General features: G+C 48.7%; 2 protein-coding genes across 4 annotated transcripts; both read left to right on the top strand.

Moving 5' to 3' along the window:
* The first annotated feature begins 5,418 nt into the window (after nucleotides 1–5,418).
* On the top strand, nucleotides 5,419–7,191 carry Pop7 (POP7 homolog, ribonuclease P/MRP subunit). 3 transcript variants are annotated; one of them, XM_071605304.1, is made up of 2 exons: nucleotides 5,419–5,532; nucleotides 6,348–7,191. In XM_071605304.1, the coding sequence occupies exon 2, from the start codon at nucleotides 6,358–6,360 to the stop codon at nucleotides 6,778–6,780; it is 423 nt and encodes a 140-aa protein (XP_071461405.1). In that variant the 5' UTR covers nucleotides 5,419–5,532; nucleotides 6,348–6,357; the 3' UTR covers nucleotides 6,781–7,191. The 3 variants fall into 3 exon arrangements, with proteins under 3 accessions (XP_071461405.1, XP_027808723.1, XP_027808721.1); XM_027952922.2 differs by lacking the exon at nucleotides 5,419–5,532 and adding an exon at nucleotides 5,896–6,131; XM_027952920.2 differs by lacking the exon at nucleotides 5,419–5,532 and adding an exon at nucleotides 5,897–6,167.
* Nucleotides 7,192–17,166: 9,975 nt separating this feature from the next.
* Nucleotides 17,167–19,717, top strand: Epo (erythropoietin). Its single transcript, XM_027952938.2, has 5 exons — nucleotides 17,167–17,465; nucleotides 18,007–18,163; nucleotides 18,384–18,470; nucleotides 18,710–18,889; nucleotides 19,060–19,717. The coding sequence occupies exons 1-5, from the start codon at nucleotides 17,167–17,169 to the stop codon at nucleotides 19,213–19,215; spliced, it is 879 nt and encodes a 292-aa protein (XP_027808739.2). The 3' UTR covers nucleotides 19,216–19,717.
* The last annotated feature ends 2,946 nt before the right edge of the window (nucleotides 19,718–22,663 follow it).

The raw sequence follows: 22,663 nt of genomic DNA, 5'->3' as shown, positions 1-22,663 counted from the left end.
TAGAAGACCCTTTGTTCTGCACGCGGGACTGTCAAGATGTATCTGCACTTGTAGTTCCCGAGTGTGTATTTTTACAGCCCCTTGACGTTCATGGCAGCCAGGGTTCCTGCTTCAGGTGTTAAGTTCCTTCCTCACCGGCTGGAAAATGGCAGTGGTTAAGGGAAAAAGGTCGGTGCGCTGTTCCATCCAATACTAACTGGCTCTGAGCAAGTTTAGTGAACTACTCTTTGCATGTAATATGGGCAGAGGTCAGGACCACCACAAATACCAGCTCATAGGTGCTCCTGGTTGCACAGGGTTCCGGAAACGTAGTATTCAAGACTATTAACACTGTTTGAAAATGTGAGCTGCGGGTACAGCTTAGTGGTAGAGGGCCTGCCTAGAACGCATGAGGCCCTGGCTTCCCAGCCCCAGCATGGCTTAAAAAAAAAAAAAAAATCCAAACTTTAATCTTCTCCCAGGATAAAGCTTGTAAGCTCATGACAGCTGTTTTTTTAAAAAAGTTTTTGTTGTTTCCTTTAATTTTTCTGATTGGGGTTGAGGTAACCAGGAGCCTAACCTTTAGATCAAATGAAGTTAGCATGTTTTAATAATTCATAAGCAAATGTGAGATTGTGAGTTAATTACGGTAGAGAAACGATAGGAAAAAAAGGGGAACCTCTGTGTGGTGGAGCCAGAGTGTGGCTTGTGCTGAGCTGAAGGGAAGGGCAGGTGTGTTGGGTGGGTTTAGGAAAAGTGGGTGTAGGCTTGGGAATAGTGGGTGGTCCAAGCTCATGGAAGATACCCAGAAGAGAAGAAGTGAAATTGAAACTAGTAAAACCACTGAGGTACTAGTTGAAAGCCTGGGTTGCCACTGTTAGGGTCTTTTTTTTTTTTTTTTTTTTTGCCATGATGAAGTTCAGGTGCTAGGCAAGTAAGTGCTCTACCACTGAGCTCCACCCCCAGCCTATAGATTTCTACAGAAATGCTAATCACTTTGGGTTTTTTTCTTTCTTTCCTTTTTTTTTTTTTATTCTCTTTTCTGGTACTGGGAATTGAATCCAGGGGTGCTCTACCACTGAGCTACATTCTCAGCTCTTTTTTATTTTTCTTTTTTTTTTGGTACTGGGAATTGGACCTAGGAATGCTTTACCACTGAGCGAAATCCCCAGTTTTTTTTTTTTTTTAATTTTTATTAGTAATTGATGGACCTTTATTCATTTATTTGTTTATATATGGTGCTGAGAATCGAACCTAGTGCCTCACATATGCTAGGCAAGCACTGTAACACTGAGCCACAACCCCAGCCCCAGTTTTTTTTATTTTTTAACAAGGTTTCACTAAGTTGCTTAGGGCATTGCTAAATGGCTGAGGCTGGTCTTGAACTTGTGATTCTCCTGCCTCATCCTCCTGAGTTGTTGGGATTACAGGCATGTGGCACCACACTCAGCTATTTCTTATTTTGAGTAGGATCTTGCTAAGTTGCCCAGGCTGGCCTTACTCTTGTGATTCTCCTGCCTCACCCTCCTGAGTTACTGGGGTATACAGTGTTCCATTGTGCCCAGCCCAGGCTTATTTTTTAAAACAATATTTTTATTAGTTGTTGATGGATCTTTATTTTATACATTTATTTATTTACATTCAGTGCTAAGGATCAAACCCAGTGCCTTTCACATGCTAGGCAATCACTCTACTACTGAACCACAACCCTAACCCAATCCTGTTTTTGATTGGAGATTAGGACCCACTGTAGAAATAGCATGTCTGGGAGAGCACCCTGACTCCTAAGATGGAAGACTGGAGGAATGGTCCTGGGTTTCCTGGGTACCAGTGTGTGACATTAACATTGTGACCAGTAATCTCCTCAACTCTAAAATGGGACCACTGATTCTGATAACGCTGAGGAAATTGAAGGGGATAATCTTCCATTCTGAAAAAGGAAACAAATCAAAACCATGAGTCTTCCATACAAAATTACAGAAAATTTTTCAAAGAAATCACTTGGGCCTAAAATATTTTTGTTTACTCAGGTGCTGTGCTGTAAAATGTCTTGGTCTTTAAATGTGCAAGCATACGAACTGAACAAACAGATTTGGTTATGATGGTTAGTTGGGATAAAAGAGGTCTCAAAACAGATTTTAAATATTAAGAAAAGATACATGAACTTAGTCATGTAGGATAGCTCATACACTGCTTATTATCAGTTATCACTTTAATGAGCCTTAAAATTAATTTATTGCATTCATAATTACTTTTTGCCAGGAGCTAAGTTCTTTGATTGACCAAATATAACTTCAGTCAAGTCACAAGTTAACTTCTACATTGCGAAATTCCATTATCTTATATGACCTGTCAGCAGCCTATGACACAGCTGGTCACCCCCTTTTCCAGATAGGGTTTCTTCAGCTGCTTTCTGGGACACTACACTCCCTTGGTTTCCCTCCTGCCTCACCAGTTGTTACTTCTCAGGCCTTTGCTGGTTCTTCCACTTCTCCCCAACCTCCCAGGGTTTAGTCCTGCAAAACTTGTCCATTCTAACAGAATATGGGCCCCACTGCTAGACATCCCTGTCTCAGCTTACTTGTTCTTCCTCTGGAAAACCTTGGCACCCTCAAGATCATATTGGCTCTTCCTTCCCAGGGGTTTAACAAATCCTATACTTACCCCCACTCCCTTAGCACAATTCACACATCTTGCTCATATTGTCTTTCACACCAAAATAGGAGCTGCTTACCAGAGTATTATATAATATACACAGTATTTTAATGGCTTGACAGGTTGCTTTGATCCAATCCTTTTTGCTTTGTTGTATTCTGTGGTATGGATGTACTGTAGCTTATTTTACCATTCATCAGTTGAAAGACATCTGGATTGTTTCCAACTTGGGAAATTTATTATAAATGGAACTGCTATGCACAATAGTGTACAGGTTTTTTAATGCCCCCAAGTGCTCTTGCTTGGTCATGTGATGTTTATTTTTAGAAGAAACTGCCAAACTATTTCTAGAATGATTCTACCATTTTACATTTCCACAAGCAGTGTATGAGAGATCCAATTTCTCTGCATTCTCATCCACACTTAATATTGTCAGGATTTTGTATTTTAGCCATTCTAATATGTAAATGGCATTTGATCATGTTTTAAAATAAGTTTTCATTCTATTTATTTTTTTTAATGTGGTACTGAGAATTGAACCCAGTGCTTCACATGTGCTAGGCAAGCTCTTTACCACTGAGCCACAACCCCCAGCCCTCATCATGTTTTCTTAAACATTTTTTTAGTTGTAGATAGACAACTAAAAAGTTGTAGATAGACAACTTTATTTATTTTTATGTGGTACTGAGGATCCAACCCAGTGCCTCACACAGGCTAGGCAAGCACTGTACCACTGAGCTACAACCCAGCCCTCCTCATGGTTTTAATGTGCATTTCCTTAATGGCTAATGATGTTGAACATCTTCTGATGTCCTTATACCCTTTTTTTTTTTTTTTTTTTTTTTGCTGAAGTGTCCAAGACTTTTGCCTATTTTATTATTGAGTTGTTTATTTTCTAACATTTTTTGGAGGTACCGAGAATTGAACTCAGGGGCACTCGACCAGTGAACCATATGCCCAGCCCTATTTTGTATTCTATTTAGAGATAGGATCTCACTGAGTTGCTTAGCACCTCGATTTTGCTAAGGCTGGCTATGAACTCAAGATCTTCCTGTCTTAGCCTCCTAAGCTTCTGGGATTACAGGTGTGCACCACTGTACCTGGTTATTTTCTCTTTTTTGTAAAAAAAATATTTTTAAATGTAGATGTACACAAAACCTTTATTTATTTATTTTTATGTGGTGCTGGGGATCAAACCCAGCACCTCACATGTGCAGGCAAGCACACTGCCACCCAGCTCTATTTTCTAAATCTTGAGTTCAGAGTTCTTTACATATCCTGGATTTTTGGACATGTGACTCACAAGTATATTCTCCTAGTCTGTGGTTTATTTTCAGAGCAAAAATTTTGACATTTTGACAAAAGTTCAGTTATCAATTTTTCTTTTATAGATTGTGCTTTTGGAATCATGTCTAACAACTCTTCACCTGATCCTATTTCAGGAAGACTTTTCCCCTGTCTTCATCTAAAGTTTCATTTTATTTATTTATTTATTTTTTCAGAGTAGAAATTAGAAGTTTATTAAAGGACAGCAGAAAAGACTTCTCCCGGAGGAAGAAGGGGACCCAAGAGGTGGAATGGCGGCTGCACTAATTGCATTTAAGTAGCCATCGGGTGCCCACCTTACCCTCCAGAAAGAGAGAGAAAGATGCACCTCAAACAGACATGGGGTGCGTGGAGAGGGCTTACCTCAGTGTAGGTGTAGAATCTCGGTCTGGGGCCTCCAATATGTTACCCCTGTTGGCCCGTGACGAGTCCTTGCTTCCCCAATGTTGAAGAATAACACCAAAGAAGCACACCGAGGCAAGGTCAGAGTAGAAATTAGAAGTTTATTAAAGGACAGCAGAAAAGACTTCTCCCAGAGGAAGAAGGGGACCCAAGAGGTGGAATCCATCTAAAGGTTTTATAGTTTCATGGTTTACATTTAGATCTACCATTGATTTTGTATTACTGAGGTTCATTTCTCTGCCTATTTCTCCAGTTGTTTCAACACCACTTGTTGAGGACCATCCTTTCTCCACTGAAATGCCTTTGCATCATTGTTGAAAATAAATTGGCTGTATTATTTCTGGATTCTCTATTCTACTATATTGATTTTTGTGTCTATCCCTCTGCCAGTACCACACTTTCTTCATTATTACACTTAAATAGTCAAAATTCTATGGCATGATTCCAACAACGTTTTCAAAATTATTTTGGCTAATCTACTTCATTTGCTTTTCTATATCAGTTTTAAAATAAACTTCTCTATATCTACAAAAATTCTTGCTGAGATTGTCATAAAACTATAGATCAATTTGGAAGGAATTGGTATCTTTACTGTCTTATATTCCATTTTAACATAAAGCCCCCACACTTGTGGTTAATCAAAGAATCTGAAGCTAAAGAAGAAAGCTGCAGGATCTAGATGATGTGGGGCTAAGTTCTCTTTCCAACCTTTGGTTCAGAAAGTCAGACCCCGCCCATGGCAACTAGAGAAGAGTCTGGAGAGCATAAACAAGCCAACTCACTGCACACTTAACAATTTACAAGAAGACAATGGGTTTAACAACTCAATTAGCATCCCTATTTGAGTGATGGGGAAGCCAAAGCCCAATTGTTCAAGGTCCCCAGTGAGGTCTAAGTCTTTTCCAAGGGAACTGTCCAGAAGCTAAACCAATCTTGAACAAAGGGCAGTCCTCACAGGCTTGGGGAGCTGCGAACCCCAGCCCTCCCCGCCAGGGGGCGGTACGTCTCTGCTCTGGGGTTTCCGCTAGCGGCCGAAAAGCTGGGGGAGCTAGCAGAGGTGTGGGTGAGAAGCTCTTAAGGCTGGGCGCAGAGCGTGTGGCCCCGCACTCAGGAGAGAAAGATCGGTTCCGTGAGCTACAGGGGTATCCCCGGGCTCTTTCCTCGGGCAAGGTGGGGACCCGGCCTTTACTAAATCCCCCTTCGATCCTTGGGCTACAGGGACCTTGGGCGAGAGGTCAGCTGTCTACATCTACCCACACCTCTGCTGACCTTCGCGATCACGTTCTTCTGAACTCGCCAGCTGTCTACTCAGAATCCCCTGCTCAGGCCCCTGGGATAGCTAACTGCTGCTCTCGCCCCACTTCTAGACCCCTTCCGCGGCACGGAACCCGGGATTGACCGAAGGAGCCCCGCCCCGCACCTCCTGGCCCCTCCCCCCACCGCCCGCCCCGCCCCCGGCGTACACGTGTAGATCCCGTCACGCCCGGAAGCCTCGCGGTGCTCAAACTCCTCGCGCACTCGCGCGAGCGCTCAGGAAAGGGGCGGGGAGAACGGAGGCCGGGAAGGCAATTCGCGGACGGCTGGGCGCAGGGGCGCAGTTCGCCACCCTTTTTTGGGCTGGGGTCTGGCGTGCGTGTTGCGCGCCGCCTTCCTATCCTTTCCGCGACTGAAGGTCGCGGATCGCAGCCTCTATTTGGGTTGCTCCGCATACCCTTGAGTGGGCTGGCGGAGCGGGCCGCGCGCCCGGAAGGCACTGTGGAGCGCAGAGGGTAGGCGCGGTAGAGCTGGCGGAGGAGGCGGTGGAGGTGCGTGAGGTTGGGGAAGACTCGACGAACAAATAAGAACCGGAGTTGGGGAGAGAGGCTGGAAGGGAAGAGGGGCGTCAACCGTGCCCCCTCCCGGGTACACCTTTTGTACGGGAAGCGAGATGGGAAAATACCCGGAGTAGCTTGTGACTCTCCCATCTTGTCCCTTTCCCATGCCAGGGTGCACAGCATGGCTGAAAACCGAGAGCCCCGCGGGGCAGTCGACGCTGAGCTGGACCCGGTGGAGTACACCCTTCGGAAAAGGCTTCCCCACCGCCTGCCCCGGAGGCCCAATGACATTTATGTCAACATGAAGACTGACTTTAAGGCCCAGCTGGCCCGCTGCCAGAAGCTTCTGGACGGAGGGACACGGGGTCAGAATGCATGCACTGAGATCTACATTCATGGCTTGGGACTGGCCATCAACCGCGCCATCAACATTGCCCTGCAGTTGCAGGCAGGCAGCTTCGGGTCCTTGCAGGTGGCTGCCAATACCTCTACTGTGGAGCTTGTGGATGAACTGGAACCAGAAACTGACACCAGAGAGCCACTGACCCGAATCCGCAACAACTCGGCCATCCACATCCGAGTCTTCAGGGTCACGCCCAAGTAATCGAAATGAAGCTGCCCCCCTTATTACCTCCCCCTTCCCCCATCACCTCAGGTAGGCCCGGATGTGGCTGTCTTGACTTGGCTCTTTCACTGATGACTGCCAGAACTCTGAGAACAGACCTGTTAAGCCGGGGTGGTAGAACACTCATCCCAGAGACTCGGGAGGCTGAGGCAGGAGGATTCAAAGTTCAAAGCCAGCCTCACCTACTTAGGCCCCTATCAAAAGAAAAAGGGATGAGATGTGGCTCAGTGGTTAAGCACCCCTGGTTTCAGTCTCTGGTGCCAAAAGAAAGGCCTGTTCCCTCAGCTCAAGGACTCTGAATTGAGGGCAGGGAGGTGTATTGTCTCTTGTTGGGCCCCAACAGTGGATCTTTCTTGTCCTGTACAATAAAAACTACAAGTTGTGATGGTGCCCTGCCGCTCACTGCTACTGCTTCTTCCCTGTGCAATTCTGTGTGTCCCTGAATAGGGAGAGGAGTAAACTTTACAAGTTTTTTAGGTACAGGAGGGTAATCCAGATGTTTCCTACAGAACAGATTATGACATGTAACCTTAACAAACTGTTTAGTGGGTACAGAAGCCCAACAATCTAGATGTCCGCCTTAACATTTTCATGCCCTCAGAGGAAGACTGGATGGATAAAGGCCACGTGCCTGCCTATGCAGCTGGGCTTGTTGTATGCCTATAGATTTGCCAGACTCCTCCCTGGTAATGGTTCCCAGGCACAGGAAAGGTGATTTAAGGATGATGGAAGCAAATGGAATCTCCTAATGTCAGGCTCTATGGAAGGAATGGACAGTTTTGACTGATTTAATTCCTGGTTCTGCAGGGCCCAGGTAGCTTCTGGGCAACTGGAGTCCAGAGCCTTTGAAGCCTTTCTGGCTAGGTTGTTTGGTGAGAAAGATAAGTCTCCCCTGAATAATTACTGGGCACACAGGTAATACATGTTTTCTCATTTGGGTATTTATGGGATGACCTGATCTTTCAGGTTTATCAAACCAGAGTCATCTCAAGCAATGTTTATCAAAGTGATGGTGACAGGTTTGTGGACCTTGAGATCAATATACTGGGTCACAGCCTTGTTTTTAAAAGGCAACTAAGCTAAAAAAAATACAATTTAGTTTTGGGGGTGGGTGGGTACTAGGGATTGAGTCCACGGGCACTCTACTACTGAGCTACATGCCAGGTTTTATTTTTTGGTAGCAGGAATGGACCCCAGGGATGCTTAGCCACTGAGCCACATCCCTAGACCATTTTATTTTGAGATAGGGTCTCACTAAATTGTTGAGGCTGACCTTGAACTTGCAATCCTCCTGTCTTAGCTGGGATTACAGGTGTGCACTCCTGTTTATTTTTAATTTATTTATTTTTGGCTCTGGGGATTGAACTCGGGGTATTGGATCACTGAGCCACATCCCTAGCTCTATTTTGTATTTTATTTAGAGACAAGGTGTCAGTGAGTTTGCTGAGGCTGGCTTTGAACTCGAGATCCTCCTGCCTCAGCCTCCCAAGCCACTGGGATTACAGGCGTGTGCCACGGCACCCAGCTCCCATTTATTTTTTAAAAATTAAAAAAAAATTATTTTGAGACATGTTCTTGCTAAATTCATGCAATCTTCAAACTTGTAATCCTCCTGCCTTAGTCACCAGAGTAGCTGAGTTTATAGGTGTGTGCCACTGTGCCTGACTGGTATTATTTTACTGAAGCTTTTTCAATCAGATATGTACATGTAGTTAGCCTTCTTTATCCACAAGTTCTGCATCTTTGGATTCAATTGAAAATATTAAAAAGTTAGTGTGTATTAAATATATAGACTGTCTATTCTTGTCATTTCCTGAATAATATATCAACTTTTTACACACATTTACATTGTCTTGGGAATTATAAGTACTCTAAAGGTAATTTAAAATGCATATGAGGGCACAGTAGCACATACCTGTAATTTAGCAATTTGAGAGATGAAAAAGGATTGCAAGCTCAAGGTCAGCCTCAGCAACTTAGGGAGACCTTGTCTCAAAAAGGGCTGGAAATGTAGCTCAGTGGTAAGGTGCCCCTGGGTTCAATCCCCAGTACCAAAATAAAATATACAAGAGGATGTGGACAAATTCTATGCAAATCCTGTGCCATTTTATATAAGGGGCTTAAATATCCTTGGATTTTGGTATTCTCACTGGGGTCCTGGTACCAATCCCACTCAGACACCAAGAGATGATTGTATATACATGTGTACTAGTTATTTATAAATTGTGGTATTGGGCTGGGGATGTGGCTCAAGTGGTAGCGCGCTCACCTGGCATGCGTGCGGCCCGGGTTCGATTCTCAGCACCACATACAAACAAAGATGTTGTGTCCGCTAAATACTAAAAAATAAATATTGAAATTCTCTCTCTCTCTACCTCTCTCTCACTCTCTCTTTAAAAAAAATAAAATAAATTGTGGTATTGACTATTGTTTGAGGTCTTAAGAGTTTGAAAGCCTTGGAAGGTTAGTAACTGAATTTTATCATAGTTACTATGAAGGTAATTTGGTTTGAACCTGAAAGCCTTACAGGCTCCTAATTGAAATCCCTTCCTCTGGCTTGTGTATATGGCATGGCCCATACCTGTAAGAACTTCAGCACTTAATGGGGAAGTGGACACACATACATTTGTGAATGAGTAAGATGTGTAAGAAGTAATAGTTGCTATGGTAATAAAAGTGAAGACATGCTAAAGGCTGACTTCCTCTGGGGGTCCAAAGTGGCTTCACCTTTGACCTAGTATTGAAGGATAAATAGGAGTTTGACAGGCAGTAAAGAGGGGAAGGGGCAATCTGGCAGAGAAATCAAGGGGGACTCATGAATAGGCAGGGCATGTTCTGGAACTGGAGGGACAAAAGGAGCCTAAGAAGCAGGAGGCACTGTGGAGATGAGGCTACTGACATTTCTGTCATCCTCCTCCCTCCATCACCCTTGACTGCAAGGCTCCCTTACTCTGGAGCCCCCAGTAGTTCCAGTAGCATAGTGGGAAGCCTGCAAGGAACTCAATGGCCTGTGTGTCTCCCTGCACGTATGTGTTCTTGTCTGCGCTCCTGGCCTGGGCCCAGCTGAGGTGGTGGCAGGCGGCCGTTTTGCACTTGGTTTGTTTTGGCAGCTCCCACTCCTGGCCCATTTGTTGTTTCTCTTCCATGTTTCCTTACTGCTTGCCAGTGGGGCTTTCCTCAGTGGCCTCTGGGGAACCAGCCCATAGATGTTGCTACTGAAGCAAGAGGGACTGTGGGCTTTAGAAAGTGGGAGCAGGTAGTGGGTGTGAACCAGGCTCATGCATCTGTTGGGTCCATGCAGAGTGGGTGGAGCAAAGAATCCTTGTGTCTTTAGGGACCTCTGCAGAGAGGCCAGCCCCAAACTCTGTTCCCTCTACTGGCTCTCTGACCTCCACCTTAGCTTAGTCCAACAGAGGAGGTGGGAGGACACAAGTGTGTCAATCCTTTTTACTCAATCGGTGCAGACCCCACAATGAATGGGAAATAAACTCCCAATTCAGAAACAGATTCCAGGAGATCAGATTCAACTCCAAATGCTTATCTTGGAGGAGGTGTAGACATTCGCATATCATCCATAGCATCTTTGAGCATCTGCTATTTGTGGGGATCTGTGTTGGGCGCCATGCCTTCCAGAAGAGGTATTAAATGTTGGTCCTGTAAAGTCCAGTGGGAAGCAAGACAGATTTAAAAAGACAAGTAATTTGCAAATTGCTTGGAACTGTCCTAGTAATAGTAAGGGTTCAATCAACGGGGCTACTATCGAGTGGATTGAAGCCATCTGGCTAAGAAATGGTTTTAGGCATCTTAGACTGGGGAGAAGGGAAGGGAGGTGATGTCTGGGCTATTAGTTTTGTCAGGCTTTTGATGGTGCCAGGCATAGAAAGGGAAAGGCCAGGCCCTTAGGACACAGGAACTGGTTTAGACTGGCTGATGACCTTCCTAAGAAGGCCCAGCACTTTGTCCCAAGTATGTTCTTAGTGCTTGGTCAGAAGTTGGGGGAACAATGTCATGTTCATAAACCCTTGAATCTCTGGAGGAGTCGGACAAGTATGTTCAAACATAGTTCCTCAGGGCAAAGGGTGTCCAGTTACACAGAGATTTGGGGCAAGACCCAAGAAAAAAGAATGAAAATGGCCGCTTACAACTCCATCTCTCTAATGGCATTATGGGTACTTTTTAGTTTGGGTTTCGGTTTAACTGTGTTTTCTTGTTGTTCAAAAATTACATATTGTTTTTATAATAAGAAATTGTTGGGGCTGAGGATGTGGCTCAAGTGGGGTGCACTCGCCTAGCATGCATGGGGCACTGGGTTCAATTCTCAGCACCACATAAAAATAAAATAAAGATATTGTGTCCACCTAAAACTAAAAAATAAATATTAAGAAAGAAAATGTTGATTTTTGTACAAAGCCTGTTCGTGACTGGTCCCTTGTTCTCTAGGTAAGGTGATCAGGAAGTTAGTTACAAAACTGAGGGATAACCTCAAGAAATGCTTTTCTGGTGAATGAATGGTAGATGGATGCATGGATGGGTACACAGGGGATACCTGCTGCTTCACTGAAACAAGCCTCTAATTCTCTGAGATATCAGATGTCTTGTCACTGGAAATACACAAGCAGAGGGTGGACCTTCACCTTCCCAGGACCTCTTAGATCTCTTCCAACTCAGAGTCGGTGAGTCTTGTTTGCTGCAAGAAAAATACACTTTCCTGAAAGAACTAAAATTATTTGCTGGCTATGAACTAAGACACAAGCCAAAGAGCTATTTACATCAGATTAGGGGAATACTTGTGGGATCAAACATCAAGTTCTGATAGTTCATTAGTTCTTAGTGAACCATGAACAATTTGGGAACATATTTGCTAAGTTTGGGTGTTGAAGCGTATGTCTAAGGTTGCTATAAGCTTCCTTGAAGTAGAGTGTGGACTATATTCCTATATAGGAACAAGAGCTCAGTGGATTTCATGCAAAATCCTCATGAAGTCACTAAGTTCTGTGTTAACAAAATGAAACTTGTCATTATAACCATACCTCTGGAAAGGTCTATGTGGTAGGAAAAAATTCTTCCATTTAAATTGCAAGATGCGTTTTTGGTTTTGTGTGTGCAGTTCTGGGGTGGAACTGAAGACCTCCTACATGCTAGGCAAGTACTCTACCACTGAGCTACATCCCCAGTCCATTTAATTTTTTATTTTAAGACAGGGTCCTATTAAGTTGCCCAGGCCAGCCTTGAACTTGTGATGCTCCTGCTTCAGCCTCCTGAGTACCTGGGATTATCGTTGGATAATAACATCTGGCTCAGTGGTGCTTTTTTTAAAGTTAAGACTTTCTAATTTTGTTTTTGTTTAGACAGAAAAGCTACTTTGGACCATTTACCAGTCCCATCTTCTGATACAGGATTAGTAATATAGGAAGGGGCTTGAGAATATTTCACAATACTTAAGAACTAGAATCCTAAGATGTGGTCTGGTACTTTCTGCAGAAATCTGACAAGATGTGAAGGTCTATGGTGCTGTGGGAGCCTGAAAGGACTCAAGTATTTGGGGAATTTAAGACATAAATAACCAGGGAAGGTGATCTTGTAATGTTTCAGGGCTTGTTTAGGGTATGCCCAAAGGTCTCACTCAGACCAAGGTTACTGGGGCTTCTCTGGGTCTCCCCAAGAAATACCTGGTGGGCCCCAGGCTTTGAATAAACCAAGTTTTGAACTGTCTTGATATCTGCCCCTTATCCATCCACAGCTTTTGCAGGGAGTGAAAACTGTGTCCAGGTGCTAGTTGCTGAAGTGTGGTCAAGGCCCCTCTATTTGATGACCTTTTTCCAGCAAGATGCATGGTCAGGGCAGCTACTGTACCAAAGGCAAGGTGCCAAGAATCTGTGCCAACTCCCAGGAGGGAACGGTAGACAATGCCAGAGGAAGACCGACCGAGGACTACAAGAGTAATAATAGCTGTGTTCTTGATTCATATGCCAGATGTCCTCTAGTCCATCACAGCCCTGGGAAGCAATGCCCATCATTTTTGCCATCTCCATTCTACAGAATCTCCATTCCAAGAAAAGGTCACCTGGCCAAGATAGGTGCCTGGCAAGTCAGTAGCAGAGTTCAGGTCACCGATTCAGCTCTCATGTTCACCAGACAGCCCCTTTCAGCCACTGAGCCCCTTCACAGAGCTGCTTGCTGAGAACAGAAACCTAGAGGTCTGATTCTGTTGGCTGCTTTATGACCAAAAAAAGCATCCCTTGCCTCAGTTTCTCCAAACTAACCTTGAAAAGGACTCGGCCTTGAATCTCCAGCAGGAACCCCTTCTCCAGCATTCTTGCTTCTTTCCCAGTTCCCAAGGGCCAGGAAGCTCCCCCCCCCCGCCACACACACCCCCTCCCAGGACCCCAGCCACCCTACTTCCCAGCACAGAAGGTCTTCTGGGCCGGCTGGCTGAATTCCTGAGCCAAGAAGCCACTGCTTGGAAAGGAGGCAGGATGGGGGGCCCAGAGGCCCCCCTCTCCCCAGCCAGACTCCAGGCAGCTGGGGCTCCGTGCTGCCTGGGGTTTAGGACAGCTCAGGGGGGTTGTAAATTTGCTTTTACTTGGATCTTCAATTTCAATTGGCTGCCAGGAGGAATCTGTGGAACAGAGCCTGACTCCTCCTCAGCCACCATTTTGTCACAACTGTCCCTTTCAAGCTGGGCTTCATGGCTGACTACTCAGAAAGGAGATGAGGTTTCCCAAGTCCAGGATCCCAGGAAGATAGCTGGCCAGAAATGGCTCACTCCTCCCATTCTCTGGCTGAGGAGCCAGGCATGGAGATACCCATGGAATGCTCCCCACGGCAGAGTAAGGCCCATAAACAGCCCGGGTACTTGGCAGGAACCAAGTTGTGTGAGACTTTCCATATACTGCCCTTCCTTCTCTGTGTACCAGGACACCTGTGCGACATGTCTAGAGAGAGTATCCCTCCCAGCAGAGACTTTTAATAAATATCTCCTGGAGTTTTCAGTGCTAGACTGACAGATGGACCTGGTGGCTCTGACAGCAAGAGACCTGAGATTGTACCTAGATGATGGCAGTGTAGAGGAAGGAGACAACTTCCTGCTGTGGGAATGGGGAAGAGGAGGGAAACTTGGGTTTGTGATTTGAAGAAAAAGGGGAGATAGTGTGGGAAGGTGACCCAGGAGGAAGGCACAATTAGGAAAGGGCAGGAGGCACAAGCATTGGAGTGAGCTCTGGGGATGGAGGGAGTGGGAGTGGGCATTGGGAGAAGGTGCTGGGAAGTTGGGTGGGTGACAGGCCAGGGAGGTCCTCAGTTCCGAGGCAGTGGGGAGGCACTGCTCAAGGGAATCACACAAAGGGGGCTGTTCAATGGGAAAGTGAACGGGGTAGGGTTAGGTAGGGAGTCGATGGGGAAGTCAGGGAGGAGACCCCCTTAAGGGCTCCAGGGCTGAGTCAGCACCACACCAGAGAAATACAGCAGGCAGATGGAGGGGCACTGGGTGGCAAGATGGGAGGCACTGGAGGGGGAGCTCCAGGTACCCTCTTACTTTCTTCCTGTTCCCCAAGGTCCCCTGCCACCGAGGACAGATTAATGGACCCTGCTAGGCGTATCCAAGTACATCTGGGTTGTATTCGGACCCCAGACCAGCCTCTGCCTTCAGCAGGATTACTATGGCACTGAGATTGGGTGTGGGGAGGACCACAGGCCTCTCCCCCAACTCCCTGCCAAGCTGCAATCCTAACTCTCCAAAGATCCCAGGGGACAGGTCACCCTGTCTAGCAGGCTTCATCACCTAAAGGCTGGTGGCCTGTCCTGTCTCCCTTCCCTTCTGGTGGGCAGGAACCCAGGGATCTTGACAAGTCACTGTGAGAGGAGGGGCAGGTCCCACAGCTCAAAAGGCTCCACCCTTTCCTCAAGACTGTGTCCTCCCCCACCCCCAACTATCCCCGACCCCCTCGTCATAGTTAGGTCAGGACAGTGACGCAGGAGTCAGGGGCCCTGGAGAGCAGAGTCTATTGGGGGTGTGTGGTCAGGACAAGGCGCACGTGCAGATGAGTGTGGACGTGTGTGCATGTGCGTGTCCTGCAGCTGGGTCCTGGGAAGGGAGCACAGCTGGGCTCTGAGTGCCAAGCCAGGACAGCAGGTTCAGGGAGGGCCCAGAGCAGGCTGGAGGTGAGCAGAGGGAAGGGGCCAGGCCCTCGATACCACCAGCCAGACGCTCATCTATACCCCTTTCCTCTTTCCATGCCCCTCTTGGATCATGTTCTCCCTCACACACCTTTACGGCTCCCTCCTTCACCTCCATCTGGTCACCTTCACCATGTGGCTTCCTGAGTGGCTTATTGACAATGGCAACCTCCTGAACCCCCCTCCTGCCTTTCTGCGTTCTGGGCCTTTTCTCCTTAATTCTTTTTTTTTTTTTTAATCAGGACTGAACCCAGGGGTGTTCCTGAGCCACCTCCCCAGCCCTTTTTATATTTTATTTTGAGTGAGACTTTAAGCAACTTAGTTGCTTAAAGGTGCTGACGCTGACCTCAAAATTGTGATCCTCCTGCCCCAGCCTCCTGAGCCACTAGGATTATAGGTGTGTACCACTGCACCCAGCTCTCCTTAATTCTTGATGTCATTTGAAATCCTTTATCTTGTATTCACTTGTGTTCCTTGTCTCCCAATTAGAACATCAGCTCCACCAGGGCAGGCATTTTTTTTTTTTTAATACTTTTGTTGTTGTTGTCAATAGACCTTTATTTTATTTATATGCAGTGCTGAGATTTGAACCCAGTGCCTCACACATCCTAGGCAAGTGCTCTACCACTGAGCTACAGTCCCAGCCCCAGGGGAGGCATTCTTATCTGGTCATTCATGGCTGTGACTCAGGTTTCTGGCCACCAGTGTATGAACTCCACAGACATTTCTTCAATAAGTGAATGAATGTTTCCTACTCTTTCAAACAGAATCCAAATTCCTCAGAGTGGCATTCAAGGCCCTTTACAACCTGACTCCTCGCAGGCTTCACTCTGGCCTAATGTCCCACCTCTCCCTCCTGCTCACTCCCCCAGCACACTAGCCTCTCCCTCATCTTTGCCAAATCAGTCTCCCCCTCCCCCTGGCATCTGCCATGGAAACCCTCCTCACTCTTCCAGGCTAAGCTCATAGTTGCCTCCACCTTCAGACTGCCTTAACATCCCCCAACTGGAGGAGAGTCCACCCCTCTCCCAACCTCTTCCAGCTCAGATCTGCACACCTTGCTCTGTGTACCCAACTTATCTCACTGCAAACTCCAGGAGGTCAGAAACTCCATCTCAACACCACTTATTGTCTTGCAAAGTATGTAGCAAATGACTTCAGGAAGTAGGCTGGGGATATGGCTCAGTGGAAGGGCACTTGCCTAGCATGCATGAGGCCCTGGGTTCAAGTTCCAGCACTGTAAAACAAAACAAAGCCCCCAAAGCCACAAAGTAGGTACTGAATGCATGCATAAGAGATATCTGATATCATGAGACCTGGTAGGGAGTTAGAGAACAGATATAATGCCTGTGTTTGTAGGACTTGGCTGTCTTTCTGACCTCCGAGAGAGGTGAGGATGGTACTTTCATCACACCCATTTGACAGTTCAGGAGGACACAGAGGCTCAAGGATGAGGCCACTTTCTAAGATTCCAGAGGCCAACTAGCCTTGGACTCCTGCTCTAGGGAACTTGCCCCTTTGCCTCAGGGGTTCCAGAAGCCATGAAAGCTGACCTGTAAATCCCACTCCCATCACCTCTTGGGATCAGCTCTTCCTGGTTCTTAAGAATTTTGCCACAGAGTTTAACGTATACCACAGGTCACAAACCCTGATGTCAAAGTGCAGGAGTGTCCTGAAAGTTAACTTTTGGGGGGGGGGGGTTCAGGGTACTGGAAAGTGAGGAGTGTGGGGAGAAAAATCTCCAACCCTTGCTCCATCTACTCCCATTCATCCCTTCAGATGGACAACACCGACCCTTAGACCACATCCTGGGACTGTGAGAGGGAAAGCCACCCAGTTGTTTCCAGTCTTTCAGATCCAACTATTTTGCCAGAACCCAGGAACCCAGCTCTTGGAAGCTCTGAGCCCGGGACCAAGACTGGGACGCCCCCCAGGGGCAGTGTCCGGTGCCCAGCCTTCCCTATTCAGCCCTCCTCGCCCAGGTCCAGGCATTCTGTCAGTCCTGCGTGTGCGCACCCCGCTGGCTCCCCTGCCGGATCCCAGGGTCGCGGGGGCAGATCCGTGCCCGCACGTGCGTCTGCAGCTCCCGACCCAGGCGTCCTGCCCCCTGCTCCGACCGGGGGTGGCCCACACCCCTGGCGACCCCTCACGCACTCAGCCTCATCCCCACCCCCACCCGCGCACGCACACATGCTGATAACAACCCCGACCCCCGGCCGGAGCCGCAGTGTCCCCAGGCCAACCCTGACCGGTCGCTGCGTCGTGCCGTCCTCCCGGACCCTGGCCAGGGCCACCACCGCGCCGGCTCTCCTTCGACCCCGGGCTCGGCGGCCGCGACGTGCCTGCACCCCCTGGACACGACCCCCTCCTCCAAGCCCGTGGGGTGACCCTGCCCCACCAGCTTCTCGGGATGAGGGCTCCCGGCGTGGGCGCCTGCCGAGCCCCTGGGCGCTGAGGGGCCCCGCCAGGCGCGGAGATGGGGGTGCGCGGTGAGTACTCGCGGGCAGGGGGAGCTGCTGTCGCCCGGGCCCCTGTTTGAGGAGGGATTTACCTCTGGGGCTATTGGCCGGGAGGTGGCTGGGTTCAAGGACCTGCGACCTGCTAAGGACCCGCGAAGGGGGAGGGGGTGGGGCAGCCTCCACGTGCATGCAGGGCTTGGGGAGCCCCTGGGAATGGCAAAAGCCCAATCTGGAGCCCGGGACAAGGTTTGGAGATTCAGGGAGCAGAGAGGCGCTGCTCTGTGGGCGGGGAGCCAGTTGATCAGCGGATACCTGGTCCTGGAGCGACAGCCGGGCTCTGTGAGCGGGAAGCTTCTGTCGCGCCGGGATTGAAGTTTGGCCCGAGAAGTGGATGCCGGTCGCTGGGGGGTGGGGTGTGCCGGCACAGCGGGTTTGAATGAAGGCAAGCCCGGCAGCGCCTGAGCGCCCGCGAGGCTGGGGTCTGCAGGGACTAGCTGGCCGCAGGGGCTCGGGATGAGCAAACTTGCCCCTCCAAACCCACCCTCCCCTCCCCTCCCGGCCTCACGCTCAGCCTGGCTCTTCCAGAATGTCCCGCCCTGCCGCTCCTGCTGTCCCTGCTGTTAATTCCTCTGGGTCTCCCAGTCCTGGGCACCCCTGCACGCCTCATCTGTGACAGCAGAGTCCTGGAGAGGTACATCCTGGAGGCCAAGGAGGCTGAGAATGTCACGGTGAGGCCCCCTCCCTGGCACATGCCACAGAATTGACTCTCAGGACTTCAGGGGTCTCCTTCCTGGCACTTCCAGTCCCACCCCCATAAGAATATTAAAAACTGATGGTCCGCAAAGTATATCTGGGAGCCAGGTAAGGGGCAAAGCAAGAGTGGCCTGTGGCCTGGGGGCCCAGGACCAGAGCCCTTGGGGGTCCTGACTCCAGGGCTATGTTTTTCAGATGGGCTGTGCAGATGGCTGCAGCCTGAGTGAGAATATCACCGTCCCAGACACCAAGGTTAACTTCTATGCCTGGAGGAGAAAGGAGGTGAGTTTGTCTTTTCCTCCTTCTTGAGGGGGCTCTCATTTTGAGACCCTCACGGGGTGGAAGAGAAAACAATAGAAAAGAAATGGAGAAAGGAATATGTTCACTCATTCATTTGTTATTCGTATCCAACACACCTTCTTGCGTACTTTCTGTTTGCTCTGTTTGGTGCATGGAGCTGCTGGGAGGGAGGGGCAAGAGGTCACTTGGGCCTCCTGACTCCAAGTCTCTGTTCCCTCTAGGTTGGGCAGCAGGCTGTAGAAGTCTGGCAAGGCCTGGCCCTGCTCTCAGAAGCCATTCTGCAGAGCCAGGCCCTGCTGGCCAACTCCTCCCAGCCATCAGATACTCTGCGACTGCACGTGGACAAAGCTGTCAGTGGCCTGCGCAGCCTCACCTCCCTGCTCCGAGCGATGGGAGTCCAGGTGTGTAGAAGGGGGTGTGGACACTTCTCCTTGCTCTTTCTGTAAGCTGGGGAAAACATCCTGCCAAGAAATACTGGGGGCCTTCCTCATCCCCCCACCAATGCTGTCCCTGATCCCATGTCCATCTGGGGTCCCCAGCACTACAGTAACCTCCTGTTCTTTCCTGGCAGAGGGAAGCCGTCTTGCCTCCAGATGCAGCCTCTTCTGCTCCACTCCGGACATTCACTGTCGATACTTTGTGCAAACTCTTCAGAATTTACTCCAATTTCCTCCGGGGAAAGCTGAAGCTGTATACAGGGGAGGCCTGCAGGAGGGGGGACAGGTGACCAGGTGCCTCCACTCAGGCACATCCACCAGCTCGCTCGCCACCTCTGCCTGTGCCATGCCTCCCCTCCACCACACCCAATCCCCTCAAGGGGCTGTTACTTCAGTGCCAACCTGTCCCACGGACACTCCAGTGCCAGCGGTGACATCTTAGGGGCCAGAGGAACTGTCCAGAGCTTAACTCTGAGATCCAAGAATGTCACAGGGGCAGCCTGAGGCCCCAGAGCAGGAAGAATTCAGACACCAGCTTCAAACCCAGGGACAGAGCTGTGTTGGGGAGACACCTAAACTCACTTGGTGCCCTGCAGAACTGTGACATCAAGATAAGCTTTGAAGGCCAATACTTCTTTTCGCACCTACTAAGCAGGGACAGGAAGGACTGGAGAATTTAGGTGGCCAGCTGTGAATCTCCTAGGTCTCATGGGGACTCCGATGACTGCAAGAGCCCATTGGACAATAGGGGTGATGAGAGTTATGACAATGGAATGTGGGCTGGCTCCTGGCTCTCATGCGGGGGGTGGGGGGGAAGGGGTCCTAGTTTTGTGTATTTTTCAATCTCACTGGCAAGAGCTGAAACCACCAACATGGCTCTTAGACTTTTCTGTTTCCCCAGGAACCCTCTATTGCCCTGGCTCTGCTCCTATCTTGGCAGAAGGGCGTCAGATATGGGAAAACAGAGTGCAGGGGGTTGGATCCTACGTGCTGCCTCACATGGCCTGTCTGACCTCTTGACCCCACTGGGCCTAAGGCCACAAGCTCTGCCCACGCTGGTCAATAAGGAGGCCCCATTCAAGGCTGTTCCTCAGTGGGCAGCTGCCCAGCCCACCAGGACAAGCCTTTAGTGAGACCAGGCTGCCATGGAGGAAACAAGCCAGGATGAGGACCCCCTTTGGGGACTAGTGACAGCTGCCAGCTCTGGCTCCTGGACCCTTACTATTTCCCACTTTTCCTCCATGGCCCCTTTGGGTCATGCCACATCCCTAAGCATCAACTTCCTACCTTGGCACACAAGCCTCCACCCCCCTAAACCCAGCAGCCCAATCCTGGCCTTAGGATTGTCGCAGTAAGGCTCTGCCCTGCAATTCACAGAGGGGCTAGAGGTGCAATAGGACCACCTTCACAGACTGCTGTCTTACTATGCACTTGCTCTGTGACAAGTGCAACTCCAAGTGGCTCCCTTATGTAACCCCTTGCAAGACCCTATAAGAAAGTGTCTGCAGCCACCTTCACTGACAGGTGGAGTAAAGTAACTTGCCCGAGGCCAAGAAAACAGGAATCCCAATCCTGCGCCCCCTCCAACATCTTCCTGCATCTGATTTTCCTTCCACATAATCCCGACCTGCCCCCTTACTCCCCTGGGATGGTGGTCATGGAACACACAGCCAAGGAACCTGAACTTCACTCTTGATCTTGCTCTGACAACAATTTGATTCCTTCCCAGAAGTTAATGCTTCACCTGGAAGGGACCACCCAGGCACCAGCAAAAATGCCACAAAAGTGTACTGGGACCCCAATGTTAGCCATTATCCTAGATGTGGTGGCCAGTCTTTCTGCTTTTAAAACAAAACATAGGGAAGTCAGTATGCGCTCTGGCACATATGCAAAAGAGAATGTTTGGCAATATGGAGCAGAAAAAAATTACAGGCGTGATGGGGAATTTGAGGGGGTTTGCTAGTTTGTGGGGGTGGGGGAGAGACTGGAGGGTGGGGAAGTTGAGGTGGAGGAGTCTGCAAAGGAGCAGACCCAAAAGAACTTTCACAGTGGCCAACCTAGCTCCTGGACTACAGTGCCCTCTTCAGGCCATATTGAGAACTGTTAGAGAAACCCACAAAGGGCTCTGCTCTGCACATTTCAATACAAATTTGTATTGTGGCTTCCACATGTGACATCTGATTCTTGCCCCACTGATTTGAGTCAGTAAGGGAGAAATCTCTCTCTTAGACTGATAAAATTGGAGCTAAGAGACTTGTTCTTAAGCCCGAGGAATTCAGCTAATATATGACAGCTAGGCCCTGAACATGAGATTTAGGACTCAAAACCTCAAAATCTTGGCTACCTTTTAGCCTGATTTGTTGCCTAAGGTACAGATGTCCCATGGGGTAACTGTCTCTTTTTTCTTCCCAGGATTCAGGGATACTAACCTTATTCCTTGACTTCTCTTCAAACGTCTTACTGCTTTCAATTAAAAAAAAAAAAAGCAGTTGAGACCCCAGCTCAATAACAATAAACAGTGGCCACTGAACCTGAACTTCCTGACCACTGCTGGGCCAGGTGTGGTGGGGGAGTGTGTTAGGGACAGTTAAAACACCATCCATCATTCCATGTTTATGGAATGCCTACTCTTTGCCAAACCTTTGCCCTAAGTACTAGGAAATGACATGACACTCAGCCCGTGCCACTCATAGTCTAGTGTCCTTGGATTGGACAGTCCCCTGGTAGAAAAGACACAGAAACACATTAACTTAGACACAGCTTGGTATGTGACTGAGTGTTGAGGGGCAGGGTCTCCAGACGCCTTGGTGTCCAGAGCCATGTTAGTGGAGAACCTGGTGGAGTCCAGAGCCCCGGATGAGAGGCACGGGAGGGTGTGACCAGATTTCCGAGTCTCCTAAGGTGCAGGCCAGGAAAGTGAGCTTTCTCTATACTGTGATGGAGGAGGAGGAGGAAGAAGAGGAGGAGGAGCCAGCATTAAATGTGTCAGATCATGACTCCATGAAATAGAGAAATACTGTCACCTGGGGAAACCAGGTTCCACTAAGTAAGTGACCAGACCAGCTGGGATCAGGAGCCTCCAGCACACTGTGGTTCTGAGTCTGCACATCCTTTAATTGTTTAAGGATGTCACCTTCTGTGTAGAGTGAGCTTGGTGACTTACAAGTTGTTTTCCCGGCCCTCCTCTCATTTGCTCTCCCAACCCTATGAGGAGGGCAGGGATGGAAGAGGATCCCCATTTAGCAAAGGAAGAAACTGAAGCATAGGTTCCACTGAGGGACCAGGCCAGAAATTATAAGTCTTGGCCAGGTCGCAAGGCATTGAGAGGAAGGGTCAGGACCAGAGGCCAGGCATTCCCTGACTCCAGCTAGGGTTCATCTTCTGCTGAAGCCCAGGATCACCAGGCAGGGGGAAAGGAGAGGTGAATGGAATGGATGAACCCATCATGGTCAATGAGGCATTAGACTCTCCATCTCTGCTACCAGCTCCTCCCCTGTCTCAGGCTCCCACTCACCCTCTGGAAGGGCAGAGAGGCCTCCTTCCCTCCTCTCCCTCCCTCCCAGCTCTCCATCTCAGCTCCAGCCTGTGACTATGGGTCCTCTCTGGCCCAAGCTTTAGGATGACCAGATGTACCTGGTCACCTTAGCTTTTACTGGAACTTCCCTGTCTACCCATCTCCCCACAGATAGTGATTTTTGCATTAGCTAAATGAGATTTTTCAGACATTGGAATCTAAAT

The sequence above is a fragment of the Marmota flaviventris genome, chromosome 19 (genome assembly GCF_047511675.1).
Source record: "Marmota flaviventris isolate mMarFla1 chromosome 19, mMarFla1.hap1, whole genome shotgun sequence".
NCBI lineage: Eukaryota > Metazoa > Chordata > Mammalia > Rodentia > Sciuridae > Marmota > Marmota flaviventris.
Note: the sequence above shows the minus strand (reverse complement) of the source record. Positions and strands in the feature narration are given on the sequence as shown.